The 20,607-nt window shown below is 42.6% G+C and overlaps 1 protein-coding gene across 1 annotated transcript in view; it reads right to left on the bottom strand.

The window, feature by feature from the left end:
* Window positions 1-20,607, bottom strand: part of brinp3a.1 (bone morphogenetic protein/retinoic acid inducible neural-specific 3a, tandem duplicate 1) — a 141,225-nt gene that overhangs the window by 49,542 nt on the left and 71,076 nt on the right. Inside the window, exons 2-3 of the mRNA XM_060918361.1 lie at window positions 18,376-18,563; window positions 14,097-14,281 (exon numbers count right to left, since the gene is read on the bottom strand). Coding sequence (XP_060774344.1) covers window positions 14,097-14,281; window positions 18,376-18,563 — 373 coding nt within the window. The remainder of the gene's footprint in view (window positions 1-14,096; window positions 14,282-18,375; window positions 18,564-20,607) is intronic.

Here is a 20,607-nt window from a genome sequence, read left to right on the forward strand (position 1 = left end):
GTGGTTACCAGAAGACCACAGCCCCCCCACAGTAACCCTAGCGATATATATGGGTATTGAAATCGATATGGATGTCGGCACCACCCAACATGCCTTAAGGCCCTGGTTAGCACTAGGACCTGAGACTGCCTGGGAAAACCAGTTCAGATCCTGCCACGGGAGGGACTTTGTATGGGTTAACATCGTTTGCCAACCATGGCTGGGAGTCCAAGTGAAGAAAACTGGCTGTGTTCTCTGTGTTTGGGGATGACATTACTCTCTACCCTGTCATTCTGTGCAACACGAGGCAATGTGTGAAAGAGAAGAAGAGGGGGGTAAGCATTTTCCTCAGAGTATTCGGATGACTTGTGACATGTGTTCACAAGCCTTTGAAATTGTCCTTCCCAGTTGGGAAAATTCCAATAAATAATTTAAAAACAAAAGAATGAGGGTGTGAGCTCTTGATGATTATCCATCCTGCATACCACAACATGTACATCAACCAATCATTGGCATATAACTAGCTGAGGCTCAATGGTCTCTGGCTTCAAAATATGGATCTTATCATGGTTAATATTATTTTACCATTCATCCTCAAAACAAAAACAAATGCCTTGTAAAAGGACAAAAATAAGATAGTCAACAACAACAAGTCTGACCGAAACCAAAGGAAATAAGTCAATTTTAAAATCTGCCATTCAATGTACAGTACATTACAAACTTTTAGCCTCAACTGCACATCTTAAAGCAGGATATAAACCAAAACCAGACTTTTTCCAGTATTATCCTACAAAAGCAGAAGAGAATACACTGCATTCTCCTGCAATAAAAATAATAATGTTATTATTAAGACAGCGATATATTTTATAAAAAATAATGACACAATGATTTTAAATGGTGCCTTTCTTTTCTGGTTAAAAGCAAAATATTCAGCCCCTGATCCATAATCTATAGTTATATCCATATTAGCATCACAAATACAGATATTTATGCATACTGCAAATGCAATAGTCTTTGAGTACCTCAGCAGTTGTTAGAAGTCCTATTCTATCATATTTGCCACCTTGTGTGTGTGTGTGTGTGTGTGTGTGTGTGTGTGTGTGTGTGTGTGTGTGTGTGTGTGTGTGCGCGTGTGTGCGTGCACTCTGAAGAAGCTTGTCACTGGAAGGAAGTGTGTATCAGAATGAGATTATATTCTGCGCCATAGAATTGGGAACCTTATTGAACTCGGTAGGAATCCTCAGCGAGCGGGACATAGTGGTTAATATGTTCAGCTTCAGCTTAGCCTTTTAAATGAAATAATAATGCGCTCTATACAAGAGACCCCATCTGCTAGTATTAAACAGAACATTTCTTTTGATTTCCGAGCGTTCTTCCCATCTTGGGGATAAATTCAGAGAGTTCTTAGTTGAGCTGAATCCAAGGCAAAAAAGAGAGAGAGAAATGAATCATAGAATTGGGGTCGTTCAAAGATCTTTCACTCCTCCCAGTTTTAACAAGAACATTTTGACTGATGACCCAAAAAGAACTAAAGACAGACCAAAAGCAGGCATGTGTCTTTTTTTTTTTTTTTTAATCCCGAACATGTTGACATGTACATCCACCAGCTGCCAGTTTATTAATGACTAGATTGGGAGATCTAGTTTACTATCAGTATCTACAGATGATTGTTTCTTTCAAATGAGCAAAATAACACATTTTGCACATTTGCCTTTTTGAATATGCAGTGTGGGGTGTGTCGGTTTCTACTTAAGGGTGCAAAATGCAGTGTGGCATATCATGCAAATTTTGCACTTGTGGTGTGATTTGCCACAACCTAAACACCTCTCCACAGATGGAAATAGTATACATAAATTAATTAAACTGAAGGGCAGGTATTACTTTTGAGAAAGTTAATTTCCAGCAGGTTTACGCTTGGCTTGAATAATAATAATAATAATAATAATAATAATAATAATAATACAGTTTTGACTGAGTAAAATAAAGTTTTTGTAAAATGCTGGCTTATTATTATTATTATTATTATTATTATTATTATTATTATTATTATATGTGTAAAGTCAGTTTTATATTAAATATTCACCATATATTCACATCTGACACTGGAGAGACTTCTTCCTTCCATGAATATTAAACAAATAGAAAGAAAACTTTACCTCGTCAATGAGTATACTTTTTTTTTAAGTAACTGCACTCTTGCACTTTACATTGTTTTATGTAGAGTTGTAGTCCTGTGATGTTTAACGTAGCACTATGGTCCTGGAGAAATGTTATTTCATTTTAACTGTGTACTTGTACCAACTATATATGGTTGAAATGACAATAAAAAAAAAAGTCTTGACACTGAACTTGACCTAACTGCATATTTTTAATCTATTTAACAGTTATTCCACGAAATCGAGTCATAGCACCGAGTTGGCTATTGATTGATTGATTGGTTGAATTTACTGAGGTAAAATAACATGTGAATCAGCTATACCGTATACATATACACCACAACTGAAAAAAAGAAAAAAAAAACATGAAATTAAACCAAGGATTACACAAAAAGTGTAAGATACACTTATTTCCATTGTGGTCCCACAATAAAGTTTCAAAATGGCAGGAACAAGATAAAAAACAGACTAGAAATACAAACAATGGAAATCGCTCATAAGCATATGACTAGGACATCAGCAGAAATATTGTGAAGAATAATAGCATAAAAAGACAATTACGGATTTTGTAAGAAGTGCCTTTTAACAGTCTTTTTAAAACACTGAAAGCTCTGAATTGACTGTATCTGAGACGGCAGACTATTCCACTGTTTCACAGCATTGAACAGGAAGGATTTTTGACCATGGCTCTTGAACTTAGGGACCATTAAACTGTATTGGCTAAAACAAGTATTGTAAGAATGTACATCAGCCACTCAAACAATATCGGATGTAAGATAAAGTGCAGAGAGGCCATGTATAATTTTATAAATATGGTTCACACCAATGCGCCAAACTCTCTTTTCGACGGGGAGCCAACCCACTTTTTTGAAATCGGAAATATCCAAACGTGACCTGGGGGAGACCCAACACAAAACAGATCAGCTTGTTTTGGCACACTTGAAGCTTGTCTTTAGTTCTTTTCTGTAAGGGATAATACCAAGAGGAACAGGCATAGTCAAAGTAATTTTGCATCAGAGCTGAAACCAGAGTATGTCGAGTTGATGGAGTCAGGTATTTGGATTGTCGGTACAGAAATTTCAGTCTCACATTAGATTTCTGTATTACTCTTTTGCCCATGCTTTCGCCACTTATTGTTTGGTCAAGCTCAGCTCCCAAGTATGTGACACTTTCTTTGGCTCCAACTAGCTTGTCACCACAGGATATATTCATCTAGGACCTCTTCCTAATATTCTTTCTACTTCCAAAGAGAATAGATTCCATTTATAAGCCATGTACGACGAGACTGAGTGGAATAACTGATTTATTCTTTTCACATTCACTGGATTTTGAGAAACAGAGCATTTTTATTTTTTTGCAAATTCAATCAAATAAAAACTTCTTACAAAATATCCGACAAAATCATTTCTGCTTAGAATGTAAACAAACCGGCAAAATGACAGGAGCAATTTGTGAAAAACGCGATAATAATAATTCTTGAAAAATAATTTTAAAAAAGATATGTTATTACCATCAAATACTTTTATTCCATATTTTGTTGCCTTTTTTTTTGTATGTTTTGGGGTTTTCTTCTTTTCTATAAGTTTTTTTTGACGGTTGGCAAACCAACTTAAAGGTGCATTACCACCACTGACTGGGCTGGAGTGTGGAACAGGAGATATTGCGGGGGGCAAACAAACAAACAAAAAACTATATTCTTTTAGCTATTTCTGTTTCTTTTAAATACTTGATAATTTTTGCAGTTTTCTTTTCGAGTAGAGCTTTTATTTCATCCTCGGTTGGTTCAGCAACACACTCCACCATTTTGTTTTTCTCTACTCACAGTATATGAGCTGATATCCTATTAGAAGAGTAGCCAATCATAGCACATGATTGCGCATATCCAGTGAATATGGATAGAATAATTCCTATTAGCCTTAGATTATGTGGAGAGTCCAGATTAATATAAACCTTTGATTTGCTTTGCAGCTGGAACAACTGTCAGAGCTGCTTTTACAGTATAGAAAATGTATCAACAGAGAATTCAGGAGGATATGTGCATACATCCCCTCCTAGAACTGCCACCTTATTGTGGTGGAGGGGTTTGTGTGCTTGAATGATCCTAGGAGCTATGTTGTTGGGGGCATTATGCCCCTGTTAGGGTCTCCCAAGGCAGACAGGTCCTAGGTGACAGGCCAGACTAAGAGCAGTTCACCAAAACCCCTTATGGATAACAATCGATCAAGGACCGTGACGTCGTCCGGTATGGCGCAGCCGGGGCCCCACCCTGGAGCCAGGCCTGGGGTTGGGGCTCATATGCAAGCACTTGGTGGTCAGGCCTTTGCCCATGGGGCCCAGCCGGGCTCAGCCCGAAGCGGTGACATGGGCCTGACCTCCTGTGGGTTCACCACCCACAGAGGTAGCCATAGGGGATTGGTGCAGTGTGAATTGGGCGGCAGTCGAAGGCAGGGGCCTCGACGACCTGATCCCCGAACACAGCGGCTAGCTGTTGGGACATGGAATGTCACTTCACTGGGGGGGAAAGAGCCTGAGCTTGTGCGGGAGGTTGAGAGGTACCAGCTAGAGATAGTCGGGCTCACCTCCATGCACAGCTTGGGCTCCGGAACCCAGCTCCTCGAGAGGGGCTGGACTCTTCACTTCTCTGGAGTCGCCCATGGTGAACGGCGGCGGGCTGGTGTGGGCTTGCTTATAGCTCCCCAGTAGAGCCCTGCACTCCCGCGGGAGTCCCGCGGGACTCGCGGGACCCGCCGCAAAGCAGTGCGGCGCGGGACAAATTTTGAAAGCTCATTGCAGGCACGACTGGAAGTGCACATATGCGCGCACAGGCGGGAGCGGGAGTGCACATATGCGGCGCGGGCGGTGATAAGCTGCAGTCCCGCTAACTAAAAATGTGTTTGAAATAAAATTTATAAATTATTAATTTATGTCTATCATATATAATTTGTGCTGGATATTTTATTTGGCATTAATAAAAACATTTTAAAATGCCTAAATTTGCAGAGAGAATCAGATTGCCAGACTGAGTGAGGAATGGCATCTTAAATTTGCCATTGATCACCCTAACGGGAAATCCTTTGATCACTCTAATGACTCGCAGTTCAAACCCAGCTAGCAAGAGAACCATGAGTGAAGTGATTTACTGCTTGCGTTAGTCTACAACTCTAATCAGGGAGACAGGTTACACAGTGACGGTAGGCTTGACTCAATGCTATCCCAGAAATCCTTCCTGTAATATGCAAATTTGGCTGTCCAATCAGAGGCGGCCAAATTTGCATATTACAGGAAGGATTTCTGGGATAGCATTGAGTCAAGCCTACCGTCACTGTGTAACCTGTCTCTCTGATTAGAGTTGTAGACTAACTCAGGCAGTAAATCAATTCACTTCTCTTACTAGCTCTGCTTTGCAGTAAAAAAAAACAAAAAAAAAAACACCATTGGTACAAAGCAAGCCCATTCACTTTTTTATGCTGATCAGAGAATTACAATGGTTTCTCATGTGATAAAAATGTGTGATTTGTGATTAAATATTTTAATTGCTTGACAGCACTAATTATTATTATTATTATTATTATTAGAGACACTACATGCTGAATTCAGAAACAAGGTAAATAATAACAAACGTGAATGTGAGCTGTAGATATTTATGCTCAAATCCACTCAAAGTACGGGGCGGGGCACCATCACGCTGTGTCAAGACAAGAACTTTCCTGAGAAATAACGCGAACGTCTGCATCATGCGGGATTTGCGGACGGAATTTGCGGGCGGGAGCGGGACAAAATATGGCAGGCGCGGGCGGGAGCAGAACTGAAAATCATAATTTTTTTGTGGGCGCGGGCGGGAGCGGGACTGCACAATGCGGGCGTGGGCAGGAGCGGGACAAAATATGGCAGGCGCGGGCGGGAGCGGGACTGAAAATCATAATTCTTTGCAGGCGCGGGCGGGAGCGGGACTGCATAATGCGGGCGCGGGTGGGAGCGGGACTGAAAAATCCGACCCGCGCAGACCTCTACTCCCCAGCTCAGCCGCCATGTGTTGGAATTTATCCCAGTGAATGAGAGGGTCGCCTCTCTGCACCTTCGGATCGGGGAGAGGGCTCTTGCTGTTGTTTGTGCCTACGGGCCGAATAGCAGTATAGAGTATCCGGCCTTCTTGGAGTCCCTGGGAGGGGTACTGAGAGGTGCTCAGACTGGGGACTCCATTGTTCTACTGGGGGACTTCAACGCTCATGTGGGCGATGACAGTGATACCTGGAGGGGCGTGATTGGGAGGAACGGCCTCCCCGATCTGAACCCGAGTGGTGTTTTGTTATTGGACTTCTGTGCTCGTCACGGTTTGTCCATAACGAACACCATGTTCAAGCATAGGGGTGTCCATAAGTGCACGTGGCACCAGGACACCTTAGGTTGGAGGTCGATGATCGACTTTGTTGTTGTTTCATCGGATCTCAGGCCCTATGTCTTGGACACTCGGGTGAAGAGAGGGGCTGAGCTGTCAACTAATCACCACCTGGTGGTGAGTTGGATCCGCTGGCGGAGGAGGAAGACGGACAGACCTGGCAGGCCCAAACATATGGTGAGGGTCTGCTGGGAACGTCTGGCCGAGCACTCTGTTGGGGAGGTCTTTAACTCCCACCTCCGGGAGACCTTCTCCCAGCTTCTGAGGGAGGTGGGGGACATTGAGTCTGAGTGGACCATGTTCTCTGCCTCCATTGTCGATGCGGCTGTTCGGAGCTGTGGCCACAAGGTCGCCGGTGCCTGTCGTGGCGGCAATCCCCGAACCCGGTGGTGGATACCAGAAGTAAGGGATGCCATCAAGCTGAAGAAGGAGTCCTATCAGGCTATGTTGGCCTCCGGGACTCCTGAGGCAGCTGGCGGGTATCGGTAGGCCAGGCGTGCCGCAGCTCGGGCAGTTGCGGAGGCAAAAACTCGGAACTGGGAGGAGTTCGGTGAGGCCATGGATGAGGACTATCGGTCGGCCTCGAAGAAATTCTGGCAAACCGTCCAGCACCTCAGGAGGGGGAAGCAGTACTCTGCCAACACTGTTTACAGTGCGGGTGGGGAGCTGTTGACCTCGACTGGGGACATTGTCGGGCAGTGGAAGGAATACTTCGAGGATCTCCTCAATCCCACTGTCATGTCTTCCATTGAGGAAGCAGAGGCTGATGACTCAGAGGTGGACTCGTACATTACCCAAGCCGAAGTCACTGAGGTGGTTAGCAAGCTCCTCGGTGGTAAGGCACCGGGGGTGGATGAGATCCGCCTCGAGTATCTCAAGTCTCTGGATGTTGTGGGGCTGTCTTGGCTGACACGCCTCTGCAACATCGTGTGGTGGTCAGGGACAGTGCCTCTGGAGCGGCAGACTGGGGAGGTGGTCCCTCTTTTTAAGAAAGGGGACTGGATAATGTGCTCCAATCACACTTCTCAGCCTCCCAGGGAAGGTTTACTCCAGGGTACTGGAGAGGAGAATTCGGCCAATAGTCGAACCTTGGATCCAGGAGAAACAATGCAGTTTTTGTCCTGGTCGCGGAACACTGGACCAGCTCTATACCTTTCATAGGGTGCTCAAGGGTTCATGGGAGTTTGCCCAACCAGTCCACATGTGCTTTGTGGATCTGGAGAAGGCATTCGACTGTGTCCCTCATGGTATTCTGTGGGGGGTGCTTCGGGAGTATGGGGTTCGGGGCTCTTTGCTAAGGGCTGTCCGTTCCCTGTACGAACAGAGCAGGAGTCTGGTTCACATTGCTGGCAGTAAGTCAGACCTGTTCCCAGTGCATATTGGACTCTGGCAGGGCTGCCCTTTGTCACCGGTTCTGTTCATAATCTTTATGGACAGAATTTCTAGGTGCAGTCAGGGGCCGGAAGGAATCCTGTTTGGGAACCACAGGATTTCATCTCTGCTTTTTGCAGATGATGTTGTCCTGTTGGCTTCTTCAAACCAGGACCTTCAGCATGCACTGGGGCGGTTTGCAGTCGAGTGTGAAGCGGCTGGGATGAGAATCAGCACCTCCAAGTCAGAGGCCATGGTTCTCGACCGGAAAAGGGTGGCTTGCCCTCTCCAGGTTGGTGGAGAAGTCCTGCCTCAAGTGGAGGAGTTTAAGTATCTCGGGATCTTGTTCACGAGTGAGGGAAGGATAGAGCATGAGATCGACAGGCGGATCGGTACGGCCTCCGCAGTGATGCGGTCACTTTACTGGTCCATCATGGTGAAGAAGGAGCTGAGCCAAAAGGCGAAGCTCTCGATTTACCGGTCGATCTACGTTCCGACTCTTGCCTATGGTCATGAGCTTTGGGTAATGACCGAAAGAACAAGATCGCGGATACAAGCGGCCGAAATGAGTTTCCTTCGCAGGGTGACTGGGCACTCCCTTAGAGATAGGGTGAGAAGCACAGTCACTCAGGAGGAGCTCGGAGTAGAGCCGCTGCTCCTCCACATTGAGAGGAATCGGCTGAGGTGGCTCGGGCATCTCTTTCGGATGCCTCCTGGATGCCTCCCTGGGGAGGTGTTCCAGGCATGTCCCCCCGGGAGGAGGCCCCGGGGAAGACCCAGGACACGCTGGAGGGACTATGTCTCTCGGCTGGCCTGGGAACACCTCGGTGTTCTTCCTGAGGAGCTGGCCGAGGTGTCTGGGGAAAGGGAAGTTTGGGCTTCCATGCTCAGACTGCTGCCTCCGCGACCCGGCCCCGGATAAGTGGAAGAAGACGAGATGAGATGTACATACATTATGTTACCAGTTCCTCAGATGTCCTGACCTAGTACCCAACAAACTGGGTATGAGTCTTTCTTACCTAAAGAAATGATTAGGGATGACATTTGGATAATAAAATGTCAATTGCTACTCTTTTTAACACAGGTACCAAAGCAGAATGCACTTTGCTGACACTGAAATTAAAATTAATAGCCAGGATTGATGTCGTCTGGCACTTTCTTGGTATTTCCTGATTCAGTATCCCAACACACCATTGAGGTTAAAAATCCATTTATTACCAATGGTGCAGAAAATACTCCTCATCTGTCTCTTGCTCATTAGAGAATAACACCTTCGTTATATTGAAACGGCTGACAAATGGGCAAGGTGCTCAGAGAAATATTGAAATTGAAAGATAATTCCTCAAGCTGATGCATAATTGTACCTGCAATTTCCCATTTATTTATTTGATATATGGCCACTTATTTCCAAAAGCAGCCTCTCCTCTCCCATGCTCAGGCCACCCTTGATGTTGCACCATGGTCTTTAACCAGGGCTGAGTCACCATTTCTTTTACCTTTGCATTCACATCTATCTTCATTTATTTGGTTAATTAAGGTTGTTGATGCTGAGAATAATTTCCATCGATCACTTGAAGTGACTAAATAAGTAAAAGTAACAAAAAAAAAAGCTTCTGTCTAATCATTTCGATCAGCATACTGCAAAAAGTACTTCGGTCCAAACAGTGCAGTCATAAAGACTCTGCGTCCTGCTTCCTTTTACTGAAATGAATTATCGATGGGATGTGAGATGAAGTCCAGTACATCTCTTTAACAGCTCTGTGCAATGCTAATTTGATTACTTTTTGCAATTAAACCAGCCTTAAAACAACCAACAGAACACATTTATTAACACCCAGATAGTATTTACTATGAAAAACTGCCTGCCTTCCACAGTTCCTGGATCGCCTATCAATAATGCGACTATCGCATGAACTTGAAAGATTAGTGAGAAAAACATGCTCTAGACCAGCTTTTCTCAACCGGAGTGCCGTGGCACCCTGGGGTGCCGTCTGGCTTTGTTAGGGGTGCCGTCAAAAAATTATATATTCTAACATTGAAATAAATAAAATGAATTAAAATTCCAAAAAAACGATAGTTACACTAATGCAGATCATCACCGCCTCATGCATCATCAAAATTTGCCTCACGGCCCCCTTTCCCATGTCACAACGTCACTGCCGGGGTCAGCGTATGGTCAGCGTGACTGCGTATATTTTATATGGGGGTGCCTTGAGAATTTGCATACTTCTGAAGGGTGCCGTGACTGAAAAAAGGTTGAGAAATGCTGCTCTAGACAGAACTGGACTGATAAACACACCAGCTGTTGCATGTGTTTAAAGCTAAAGAGGGACATTTGGAATTAATTTTGGCAAAAATAAACAAATGGATGGATAAATAAATAAAATGTTCAGCAGGCTTGTAGTACTCGAGTGTGGCTTGTGCCCTAATTTTAAGGACTCGTGACTTGACTTGAGCACTGATGACTTGGATTCGGATTCGTGCATTAATTGCATTCAGACTCGTAAATTGGAGACGAGGACTTGGATTTTTTCTTTATTTTTTGTAACATGTCATAATAATTTGGCATAAGATATTTATATCTGGCAGCACGGTGGTGTAGTGGTTAGCACTGTCGCCTCACAGCAAGAAGGTCCAGGTTTGAGCCCCGTGGCCGACGAGGGCCTTTCTGTGCGGAGTTTGCATGTTCTCCCCGTGTCCGCGTGGGTTTCCTTCGGGTGCTCCGGTTTCCCCCACAGTCCAAAGACATGCAGGTTAGGTAAACTGGTGACTCTAAATTGACCGTAGGTGTGAATGTGAGTGTGAATGGTTGGCTGTGTCTATGTGTCAGCCCTGTGATGACCTGGTGACCCGTCCAGGGTGTACCCTGCCTTTCGCCCGTAGTCAGCTGGGATAGGCTCCAGCTTGCCTGCGACCCTGTAGAAGGATAAAGCGGCTAGAGATAATGAGATGAGATGAGATGTTTATATCTACTTTAATTTTTATACTAATTTTGTGCAAGAGAATGCACATTCACCTGTTCATACACCATGTTCAGGAACAAACTAAAGTTAATGGCACTAAAATGCCTGGAGAGAAGCCCCCAGGATTGTCTGCTTTGCTTTCTACAGACTTCTCGTGGAGTGGGAAAAAATGCACTGCTATGTGTTCCAGATGTAGAAGAACTATCGAGGAGACGACAAGGACAACCTTGAACTTCAATCATCATTTGGCAAGACCACACCCAGAGAAGGAAGTGACACGCTATGTTCATTGCTCTGTTAATAGCGGGGCTTGCTTGGTGACTGATGAACTAGCTAGTGTTAACCCTCTCTCATGTTATTTGCCCTGTTGATAGTAGGTGGGGCTTGCTGAGCAATGAACAAGCTTTTTTATCTGTAGCCTATTAACTAAAATAGGGCAGTAATGTTAGTCCAACACAGTAGCAGAGACGGTTTCACATAAAGGCAGCAACAGCCACCGTCAGATGGTGCAGTTGGAGTCTTGTTCTCCAACTCGACTCGACTCGGATCAATAGTGGACTCGACTCGAAATTTTCTTTAATGACTTGGATTTGACTCAGATTTGAACACTGGTGACTTGAGACTGGACTTGGACTCGATGTTTAGTGACTCGACTACAATACTACTGTTCAGTTATCACTGTTGCAGTCTTCGAGGCAAAGCTTCTTTGCTCTTTGTTAATACTCATTTTACCTCTAAGAGCCAAATTAAAAAAAAAAGAAATTAATTGGAATTTTAGAATGCAGCACAAAGAGAGAGAATGTTTAGAGCAAGTGGTCTAACAGCGACTTAATAATTACTAACTGTTGTAAACATATTACATTGCTACAATGCAATTTATCATACACAACGGCTGTCAAATACACAAAAGAACATGACATTGCTGACCAGAAATAAATTAACAACTTTCTATATTTAGCTAAGCAGCACTGCACACTTCTAGTTCACTTTTTTCTTTTTGTCTCTTTCAGCTTTTAACATTCATTAATTTTCTGTACCACTCATCCATTGTGGATCGTGGGTGAGCTGGAGTCAATCCCAGCTGACATTGGGTGAGAAGTGGGGTACATCCTAGATCTATTGCAGGGGTAACACAGAGAGACAGTCAGACATTCACACTCACACCAATGAGCAATTTAGAGTAGCCATTTGACCAAATCTACATGTCTTTGGACTGTGGGAGGAAACCAGAGCACCCTGAGGAAACCCACGCAGACACAGGTAGGACGTGCAAACTCCATACAGAAAAACCCCAGTCAATTGGCAGGTTTGAACCCAGAGCTTGCTTGCTGTGCGGCAACAGTACTAACCACTGCACCACCATTCTGCCTCAATACTAATGTAATATAAAATACTGTATTTTCAAAAATATCTTTATTCAGAAAAGGCAGAGTTTTTGAGGAGCAAAGATGGGATAAGGATCTCCAGTTTGTTAACTAATGCATGAGAAAATTATTAAGATGTTTACAAATAATGTTGCTCAAAGAAAGATAGGAAGGAATTTGGATATGTCACCCTCTATGGTGCATAATATCATTAAACGATTCAAGGAATTGTTTCGGTGCATAAAGGGCAAGGGCACAAGCCTAAGCTGAACACCCATGATCTTTGATCCCTCAGATGACACTGCATCAAGAACCATCATTCATCTATAGCTGATAGAACCACATGGGCTTGGGATTACTTTGGCAAACATCTGCCAAGCTACAATACAGAGCTACATCCACAAATACCAGTTAAATATTTCCTGTGCAAAAAGGAAGCCTTATGTTAACTGTGTCCAAAAGCACTCCTTTGACTCCTCTGGGCTTGGAGGCATCTGGGACAGACCATCACACAGTCGAAATGTGTATTGTGGTCAGATGAATCAGTATTCCAGGTCTTTTTTGTAAGAAATGGACACCGTGTGCTTCGGACCAAAGACTGAAAGGACCATCCAGACTGTTACCAGGAACAGTTCCAAAAGCCAGGATCGGTCATGGTATGGGGTTGTGTCAGTGCCCTTGGCAAAGGTAACTTACACTTCTATGATGGCAGCATTAATGCAGAAAAGTACACAGATTTTGGAGCAACATATGCTGCCTTCAAGACGACATCTTGTCTTCTCCAGGGAGATTTCAACAAGACAATGCAAACCACATTCTGCACACATTACAAAGGCATGGCTGTGGAAGAAGAGGGTGCCTGACCCCTCTGTCCCCAATACAGAATGTGTGGGGGATTTTGAAACAAAAAATATGACCACATTGAACCCGTACTGTTGCACACCTTAAGACCTGTTTGCAGAAAGAATGGGACAAAACAACACCTGAAACACTTAATCACTTGGTGTCTTTAGTCCCTAAACATCTTTTAAGTGTTGTGAGAAGGAATGGCAACATTACAAAATGATAAATGCTTTACCATCTCATCTTTTTTGAAATATGTTTCAAGAATTAAAATTGATGTGTTGGCGGCACGGTGGTGTAGTGGTTAGTGCTGTCGCCTCACAGCAAGAAGGTCCGGGTTCGAGCCCCGGGGCCGGCGAGGGCCTTTCTGTGCGGAGTTTGCATGTTCTCCCCGTGTCCGCGTGGGTTTCCTCCGGGTGCTCCGGTTTCCCCCACAGTCCAAAGACATGCAGGTTAGGTTAACTGGTGACTCTAAATTGACCGTAGGTGTGAATATGAGTGTGAATGGTTGTCTGTGTCTATGTGTCAGCCCTGCGATGACCTGGCGACTTGTCCAGGGTGTACCCCGCCTTTCGCCCGTAGTCAGCTGGGATAGGCTCCAGCTTCCCTGTAGAAGGATAAAGTGGCTAGAGATGATGAGATGAGAAATTGATGTATTGATTTTGAAAAAAAAATACAATTCATGAGGGAAAGCATCAAATAATGTGCTATTGTATTGTTTTGAGGGTAATACAGATCAAAGATTATGAACAAATCACTGTTTTTAGTTTTAATTTTAACATACCATCTCAAATATGCATGCCTCAACCTGCTACTATTTCTTACATTCATCTACCATGCACCTGACTAACAATGATGCAAAAAAAAAAAAAGCCTTGTATCCTCCGATTGCCCTCCAAAAGAGGCAGCTGCATCCTCCAAACAATAGAGATGGCCTAGCTTAACTGTAGCTCAATTCTAAATATAGCCACTGAAGACTGGGGTCAAGTCCCCAGGTCTGTGTGCATCTAGGCCGCAGGGTTACCTTGATGGCAGTTGAGGCAATCTGGAGGTGGTGCAGTTTGCGCAATGTGCTCTCTCTGTCGATAAAGTAGGAGGCAGCCAGCTGGTGGAGTGCCTCCAGAGTCACAGCTGTGCTGTTGGAGTCAGTCGGGTCGGCAGTGCGGCTCAGTCTCCTTTTGTCTACAAAAATAGTTAAAGCCTCTTCACCTGCAACAGGACAGAGATCAGTGAGCAGGGCAAAGGATTGGGGGGAAAGGGCAGGGCAGGGCAGTGATTTATTATATTAAAGAATAAAAACACAATTTGCTCCATTTCCCTGGCAGATAGAAAGCTCTCCCGATATAATGATGATGTGGTCTGTGTTTCCACACTTCAATTTAATAAATAAATAAATAAATAAATAAATAAATAAATATATTTTTTAATTGAAGTGTGGAAAGACATACCACATATCGGCATTATATTATTAAAATTAAGAAGAAAAGAAAAAAAACAGAGCTTTCTATCTGCCAGTGAAACAGTGCAAATAATATTTTATTCTTATATATATATATATATATATATATATATATATATATATATATATATATATATATACACACACACAGTATATGGGTTTTATGTTTTGTCACTGGCTTGAAAGAACATACACAGGTTTAACATACTGTGCTCACCATTTACAAGAAATTACCGACAATTAATATTAATTAGCATCACAATCAGTGCATGGCCTTATCTTGTCTTCTCGGCATTTCCTTTTAGTCATTTGTACAATCATTTATTTTCAACATAGAGAGCAATGAACTGGTAATTAATATGTCAAATAATGGTATCTCTTTGCACCATCTATAGAAATGGTAATGCTATGCTAATTACAAAAAATATGGTAATTTCCATGAAAATATATAAATAAATAAAAAATCTGAAAGCTTTGAAGAAACCTATTAATGCATTTTAAATCAGATTTAGTTATGCTTGGTTCAACCCAAATATAAAATGTTGGGAGTGGAGGGAATTTATTCATTTATTTTACATTTTATACACACCAATTTAAGGACTCTTTCCCAAAGTAAGTTTCAAGAAGCTAAAGTATTTTTTTCTCTCACAAAATCTAACCAGCATGGTCTTGTACTTGCAAATCAAGGTCACGGTTTCCCAATTCTGCTTCACAGTCCCCATGTGTTCATGTTTTGGTTTCTGTTTCAGTCCTGCCTCTGCCCCGTCTTGTCATTGGTTTGTTACTTCATTGTGTAAACCTGTCCCATTTTTAATCATGAATTATAACCCCTGGTACTCTCTCTCTCTCTCTCACACACACACACACACACACACACACACACACACACACACACACACACTATGCATGCTAATCCCAAATTACCAGGGATCCTGACTCCTTCTGTTCTCTGGACCTGCCTGACCAATTCTGATACCCTACTTTTGCTTGGAGATTTTGTCACATGAAAATCACTTGCTGTTGCTGAAGATGACCCCACATGGGAAGCCTAAAGACCACCATGAGATGACTGTGAATGGTACTACACAGACACCCTCAAGATGGCTGTGGATGTTCTTTATTAGACTGTGTAAAGAGTGAAATTGCTGGATGAGCAAAATATTTGCGAGGGCACAAAATCAACCTGAGTGGAATAATAATATTATAGAATATGAACAATTGAATCGTGTCATGTTGTCTATTTCACGTCAATAAATTGCTGTATTGTCTTGTGACAGTGATACCAATAATGAGATACACATCGCAGTTATGAACCAATATTTATTCCTTTTTTTGATTCCGCATGCCATGCACCAGAAACACCACCACGACATTTTTTATGGTGTGACCCTGCTGGATGCTCAGTGAACCAGAGCTTTCACTTTACATCATTAATATAGAATTAAGATCGAAAACTATCAGACATAAGAATAATCAATATCGATCTGTGGTAATTTTAGATTATCTAACACTAAGGAAAGATGTTCAAAATTGCTATTGAACTGTACAATAATTATGTTTACACGAGTGTGCAGAGTAAGAAATTGTTCAGGGGAAAAAAAGCATACAATGCAAAGATACATTGCCCACTATGATTTTTTTCATCAATATGTTCTGTAAAATATGTTAGTAAATAATCCCACTTAAAAAAAAAAAGCGAGACAAATGCTTCAGTGTCTTACAAAAGCATTCATCCCCCTTGGTGTTTGTCCTGTTTTGTCGCATTACAAGCTGGAATTAAAATTTATTTCTGAAGGGTGAGCACCATTTGATTTACACAACATGCCTACCACTTTAAAGGTGTAAATTGTTGTTTTATCATGACACAAACAATAATTAAGATGAAAAAACAGAAATCTGGAGTGTGCATAGGTATTCACCCCCCCAAAGGTAATACTTTGTAGAGTCACCTGTTGCCACAATTACAGCTGCAAGTCTCTTAGGGTATGTCTCTATTAGCTTAGCACATCCAGCCACTGCTCCAACTCCTTAAAGTTAGATGGATTGCGCTGGTGTACAGCGATCTTCAAGTTATGCCACAGTTTCTCAATTGGATTGAGGTCTGGGCTTTGATTAGGCCATTCCAAGACAGTTAAATGTTTCCCTTTAAACCACTCCAGTGTAGCTTTAGCAGTATGTTTAGGGTCATTGTCCTGCTGGAATGTGAACCTTTGTCCCAGTCTCAAACCTCTGGCTGACTCAAACAGGTTTTCCTCCAGAATTGCCCTGTATTTTGTACCATCCATCTTTCTTTCAGTCCTGACCAGCTTTCCTGTCCTTGCAGATAAAAAATATCCCTACAGCATGATGCTGCCAGCACCATGCTTCATTATAGGAATGGTGTTCTCAGGGCGATGGGAAGTGTTGGGTTTGCATCACTCATGATGTTTCCCATGATGGCCAAAAATATCAATTTTAGTCTCATTTGACCAGACAATCCTCTTCATTGTGTTTGAGGAGTCTGTCATATGTTGTTGGGTAAATTCCAAATGTGTTTTCTTAAGCAATGTTTTTTTTTTTTCTGGCCACGCTTCCATAAAGCCCCATTCTGTGGAATGTACAGCTTAAAGTGGTCCTATGGACAGATACTCCCATCTCCGCTGTGGATCTTTGCAGCTCCTTCAGTGTAATTTTGGTGTCTTGCATCTCTGATTAATGCCCTCCTTGCCCGCCCTGTGAGTTTTGGTGGGCGTCCTTCTCTTGTCAGGTTTGTAGTGGTGCCATATTCTTTCCATTTTGCTGTAATAGATTTAAATGGTGCTCCCTGGGATATTCAGAGGATATTCAAAGTTTGGGATATTTTTCATAACCCAACCCTGATCTATACTTTTCCACAAATTTGTCTCTGACCTGTCTGGAGTGCTCCTTGGCTTTCATGTTGCTTGCTTAGTAGTGTAGCAGAGTCAGGGTCCTTCCAGAACAGGTTGATTTATACAGATATCATGCGACAGATCATGTGACACTTTGATTGCACACAGGTGGATCTTAATCAACTAATTATGTGACTTATGAAGTGAATTGGTTGGGCCAGCTCTAATTTAGGGCTTTCATATGAAAGGGGGTGAATACCTATGCACACTCCAGATTTCTGTTTTTTTTTATCTTAATTATTGTTTGCGTCACAGTAAAACAACAATTTGCATCTTTAAAGTGGTAGGCATGTTGTATAAATCAAACAGTGCTAACCCCCAAAAATTCATTTTAATTCCTGCTTGTAATACGACAAAACAGGACAAACACCAAGGGGGATGAATGCTTTTGCAAGATACTGTGGGTGTGATCAGTACTTAAGAACAAACACCTCCTCCATTTCTTTCTTTGAACCAACAGATCACAGTTCTGCCTGCTTTGTTTCTATTGGCTTCAAAGACAAAGGCTTATAAATTCACAGGTCAAAGTTCGCTATCCCTTATCAGGAACCACAAATGCATATTTCATGTCCTGTGTCTTCCCCCTTCAGTGAAATGCCTTTTTGCCCTTTTTATTTATGCTTAATTGAAATACCGATTTCGCTGAGAAAACATAAAAAGCATAATTTTTAAACATCTCCTGTAGCCCCGGGTTAAAAAAATAAAAATAAAAATAAATAAATAAATAAATCGGCTGTGGCTATCTGTAAGTAGTGCATCTGTAGCATCTGTAATTAGTGTGATTCGTGTAATTTAATAGCATCACGTTAATCCAACTGAACAATTTTACATAAAACACTGCATAAAGGCATAAAGCATGAATATTCTTTGTTGGCTTCATATGTACAGTATATTACTTGTTATATAATGATGCTATTTGCGTTCTCTTTCTATACCTCCCAATGTAGCTGAGAGAAGGAAGTGTGTTCCGTATTTTTTGATGATGTTCTCGGTGATGGCACTGAGTGTGGGACGGCGGCCCAGCTGCCTGATGGTCTGCATGAACTCTGGGTCGAGGGGCAAAGCAATGCCATTGTCTTCTCTTTCCAGAGCCAAGCTGTTCACCTTCCAGCGTCCAAACTCTCTGAAATGTCAAACACACACGCGCACACAGAAAACAAGCTTCAGTCCCACCATAGAGGGTGCAGTGGTAAAGCAATGAAAGACATTTAAACCAGACTGATTGACTTTTGTGGAGCTTCAGATGTTTGGAAGAGTCTAGGGCCTCTTTGAAAATGGATCTTTCTCTGTAGCGGAGAAAAAAATCATAAAATGAGCGCAAAAATAAATCGTCACACAGCTTGTGTGTGAGGGTGAGATTCATTCAGATAAGACCTGCTGGGGAGAAAATGTGATGACTGCATGACCCCAGTAGCTGCTATTTGAATCTCGCGTCTGTATTTTTTTTTTTCCCTCAACAAAAGTGCCATTATGTTTGAACTCTATTTCTAGGCATTGGTCCAACCTCCAACTGCTCTAACCCCCATTGTCCCACCCCCTACAGTTTTACATCATGGTGCAATCTGGGGTTATTTTGTCTGACTTTCCATTTCCGCTGATAAACATTAGCTAGACTTTGTGTCATGCAGCGAGAAAATCAAAGCTATTTATAAAATGTTGTTTGACGCTATCACAAATAAGACAGGTGCAGAAATTATAAGATGGGTGGAATTGTAGGGCGGACACAGAACGGGAAAAGGAAGCATTGTTACTCAGCAGAAGGAATCTGAGGAACATCTGCATAATGATAAGTGATAGTGATTCTTGTGGTAAATGCAAAGAGACAGTTATGATAGAGGTAGAGAAGGGAAAGAGATGATCGACGTTGTGTCAGAGTTGATGGACAGTTGTGGATGGAGCTTGAGGCTAATCCAACACCGTGCTGGTAGTGCAGGAGCACAGCAGGAGAAGGATTACTGAAAAACTACCTGCTATGCTTCCCCACTAAGATCTGTGACTTCATGGAGTCAACAGAAAGAACACACGCCAGTGAAACAAGGAGGCCACAGTTAAACTGTCACTCACCGGAAGCCTCCGAGCCAACCTCTATTACATTCTGAGAATGTAAAGGAGCTCTGAAAAATGAGCTAGACGGAAAATTGTGACACTGTTTAACACTTGTTTACCAACTGGTATCTGAATGACTTTCATTCTACAAAACAAGCTTGATCTCCAAAAGTCACCACATACATTTTCTTTAATTTAATATTAAAAAGAAAAATTAATATGGAATTATGTGGGAAAATGATAGAAATGGGAGAAATCGAAGCAAAACAAAGCTATCCAAAGATGATTTAATGAATAAAAATATTACAAACACATGCCATTTCATTCTGAATTACATCCCAAATTCCCCCCCCCCCCATCCCCCTGGGCGACACGGTGGTGTAGTGGTTAGCACTGTCGCCTCACAGCAAGAAGGTCCGGGTTCGAGCCCCGTGGCCGACGAGGGCCTTTCTGTGCGGAGTTTGCATGTTCTCCCCATGTCCGCGTGGGTTTCCTCCGGGTGCTCCAGTTTCCCCCACAGTCCAAAGACATGCAGGTTAGGTTAACTGGTGACTAAATTGACCATGAATGTGAGTGTGAATGGTTGTCTGTGTCTATGTGTCAGCCCTGTGATGACCTGGTGACCCGTCCAGGGCGTACCCCGCCTTTCGCCCGTAGTCAGCTGGGATAGGCTCCAGCTTGTCTGTGACCCTGAAGAACAGGATAAAGCGGATAGAGATAATGAGATGAGATGAGACCCCCCTCCCAAAAAAAAAAAGGTCGGATACTTTGTAAATCATAAATAAAAACAGAATGCAACATAAGACAACACTGCTATGTTGAAAACAACATATTAAATGTTGAAACTGAGACATTTTATTTTATTTTAAATGTCTGCTCATTTTGAATTTGATATCACCAACACGTTTCAAAAAAAATTTGAGACAGGGCATGGCTACCGCTGTGTTGCATCACCTCTTCTTTTAACAACACTGTGAGCGTTTGAGAACTGAGGAGACCAACTGTTGTAGTTTTGAAAGTGAAGTCCCATTCTTGCCTGATATAGAATTTCAATTTCATAATGCACCATGTGTTTTCAATGGGAGACCGATCTAGACTGTGGGCAGGCCAGTTTAGCACCT

Source organism: Neoarius graeffei, chromosome 4 (genome assembly GCF_027579695.1).
Source record: "Neoarius graeffei isolate fNeoGra1 chromosome 4, fNeoGra1.pri, whole genome shotgun sequence".
Taxonomy (NCBI): domain Eukaryota; kingdom Metazoa; phylum Chordata; class Actinopteri; order Siluriformes; family Ariidae; genus Neoarius; species Neoarius graeffei.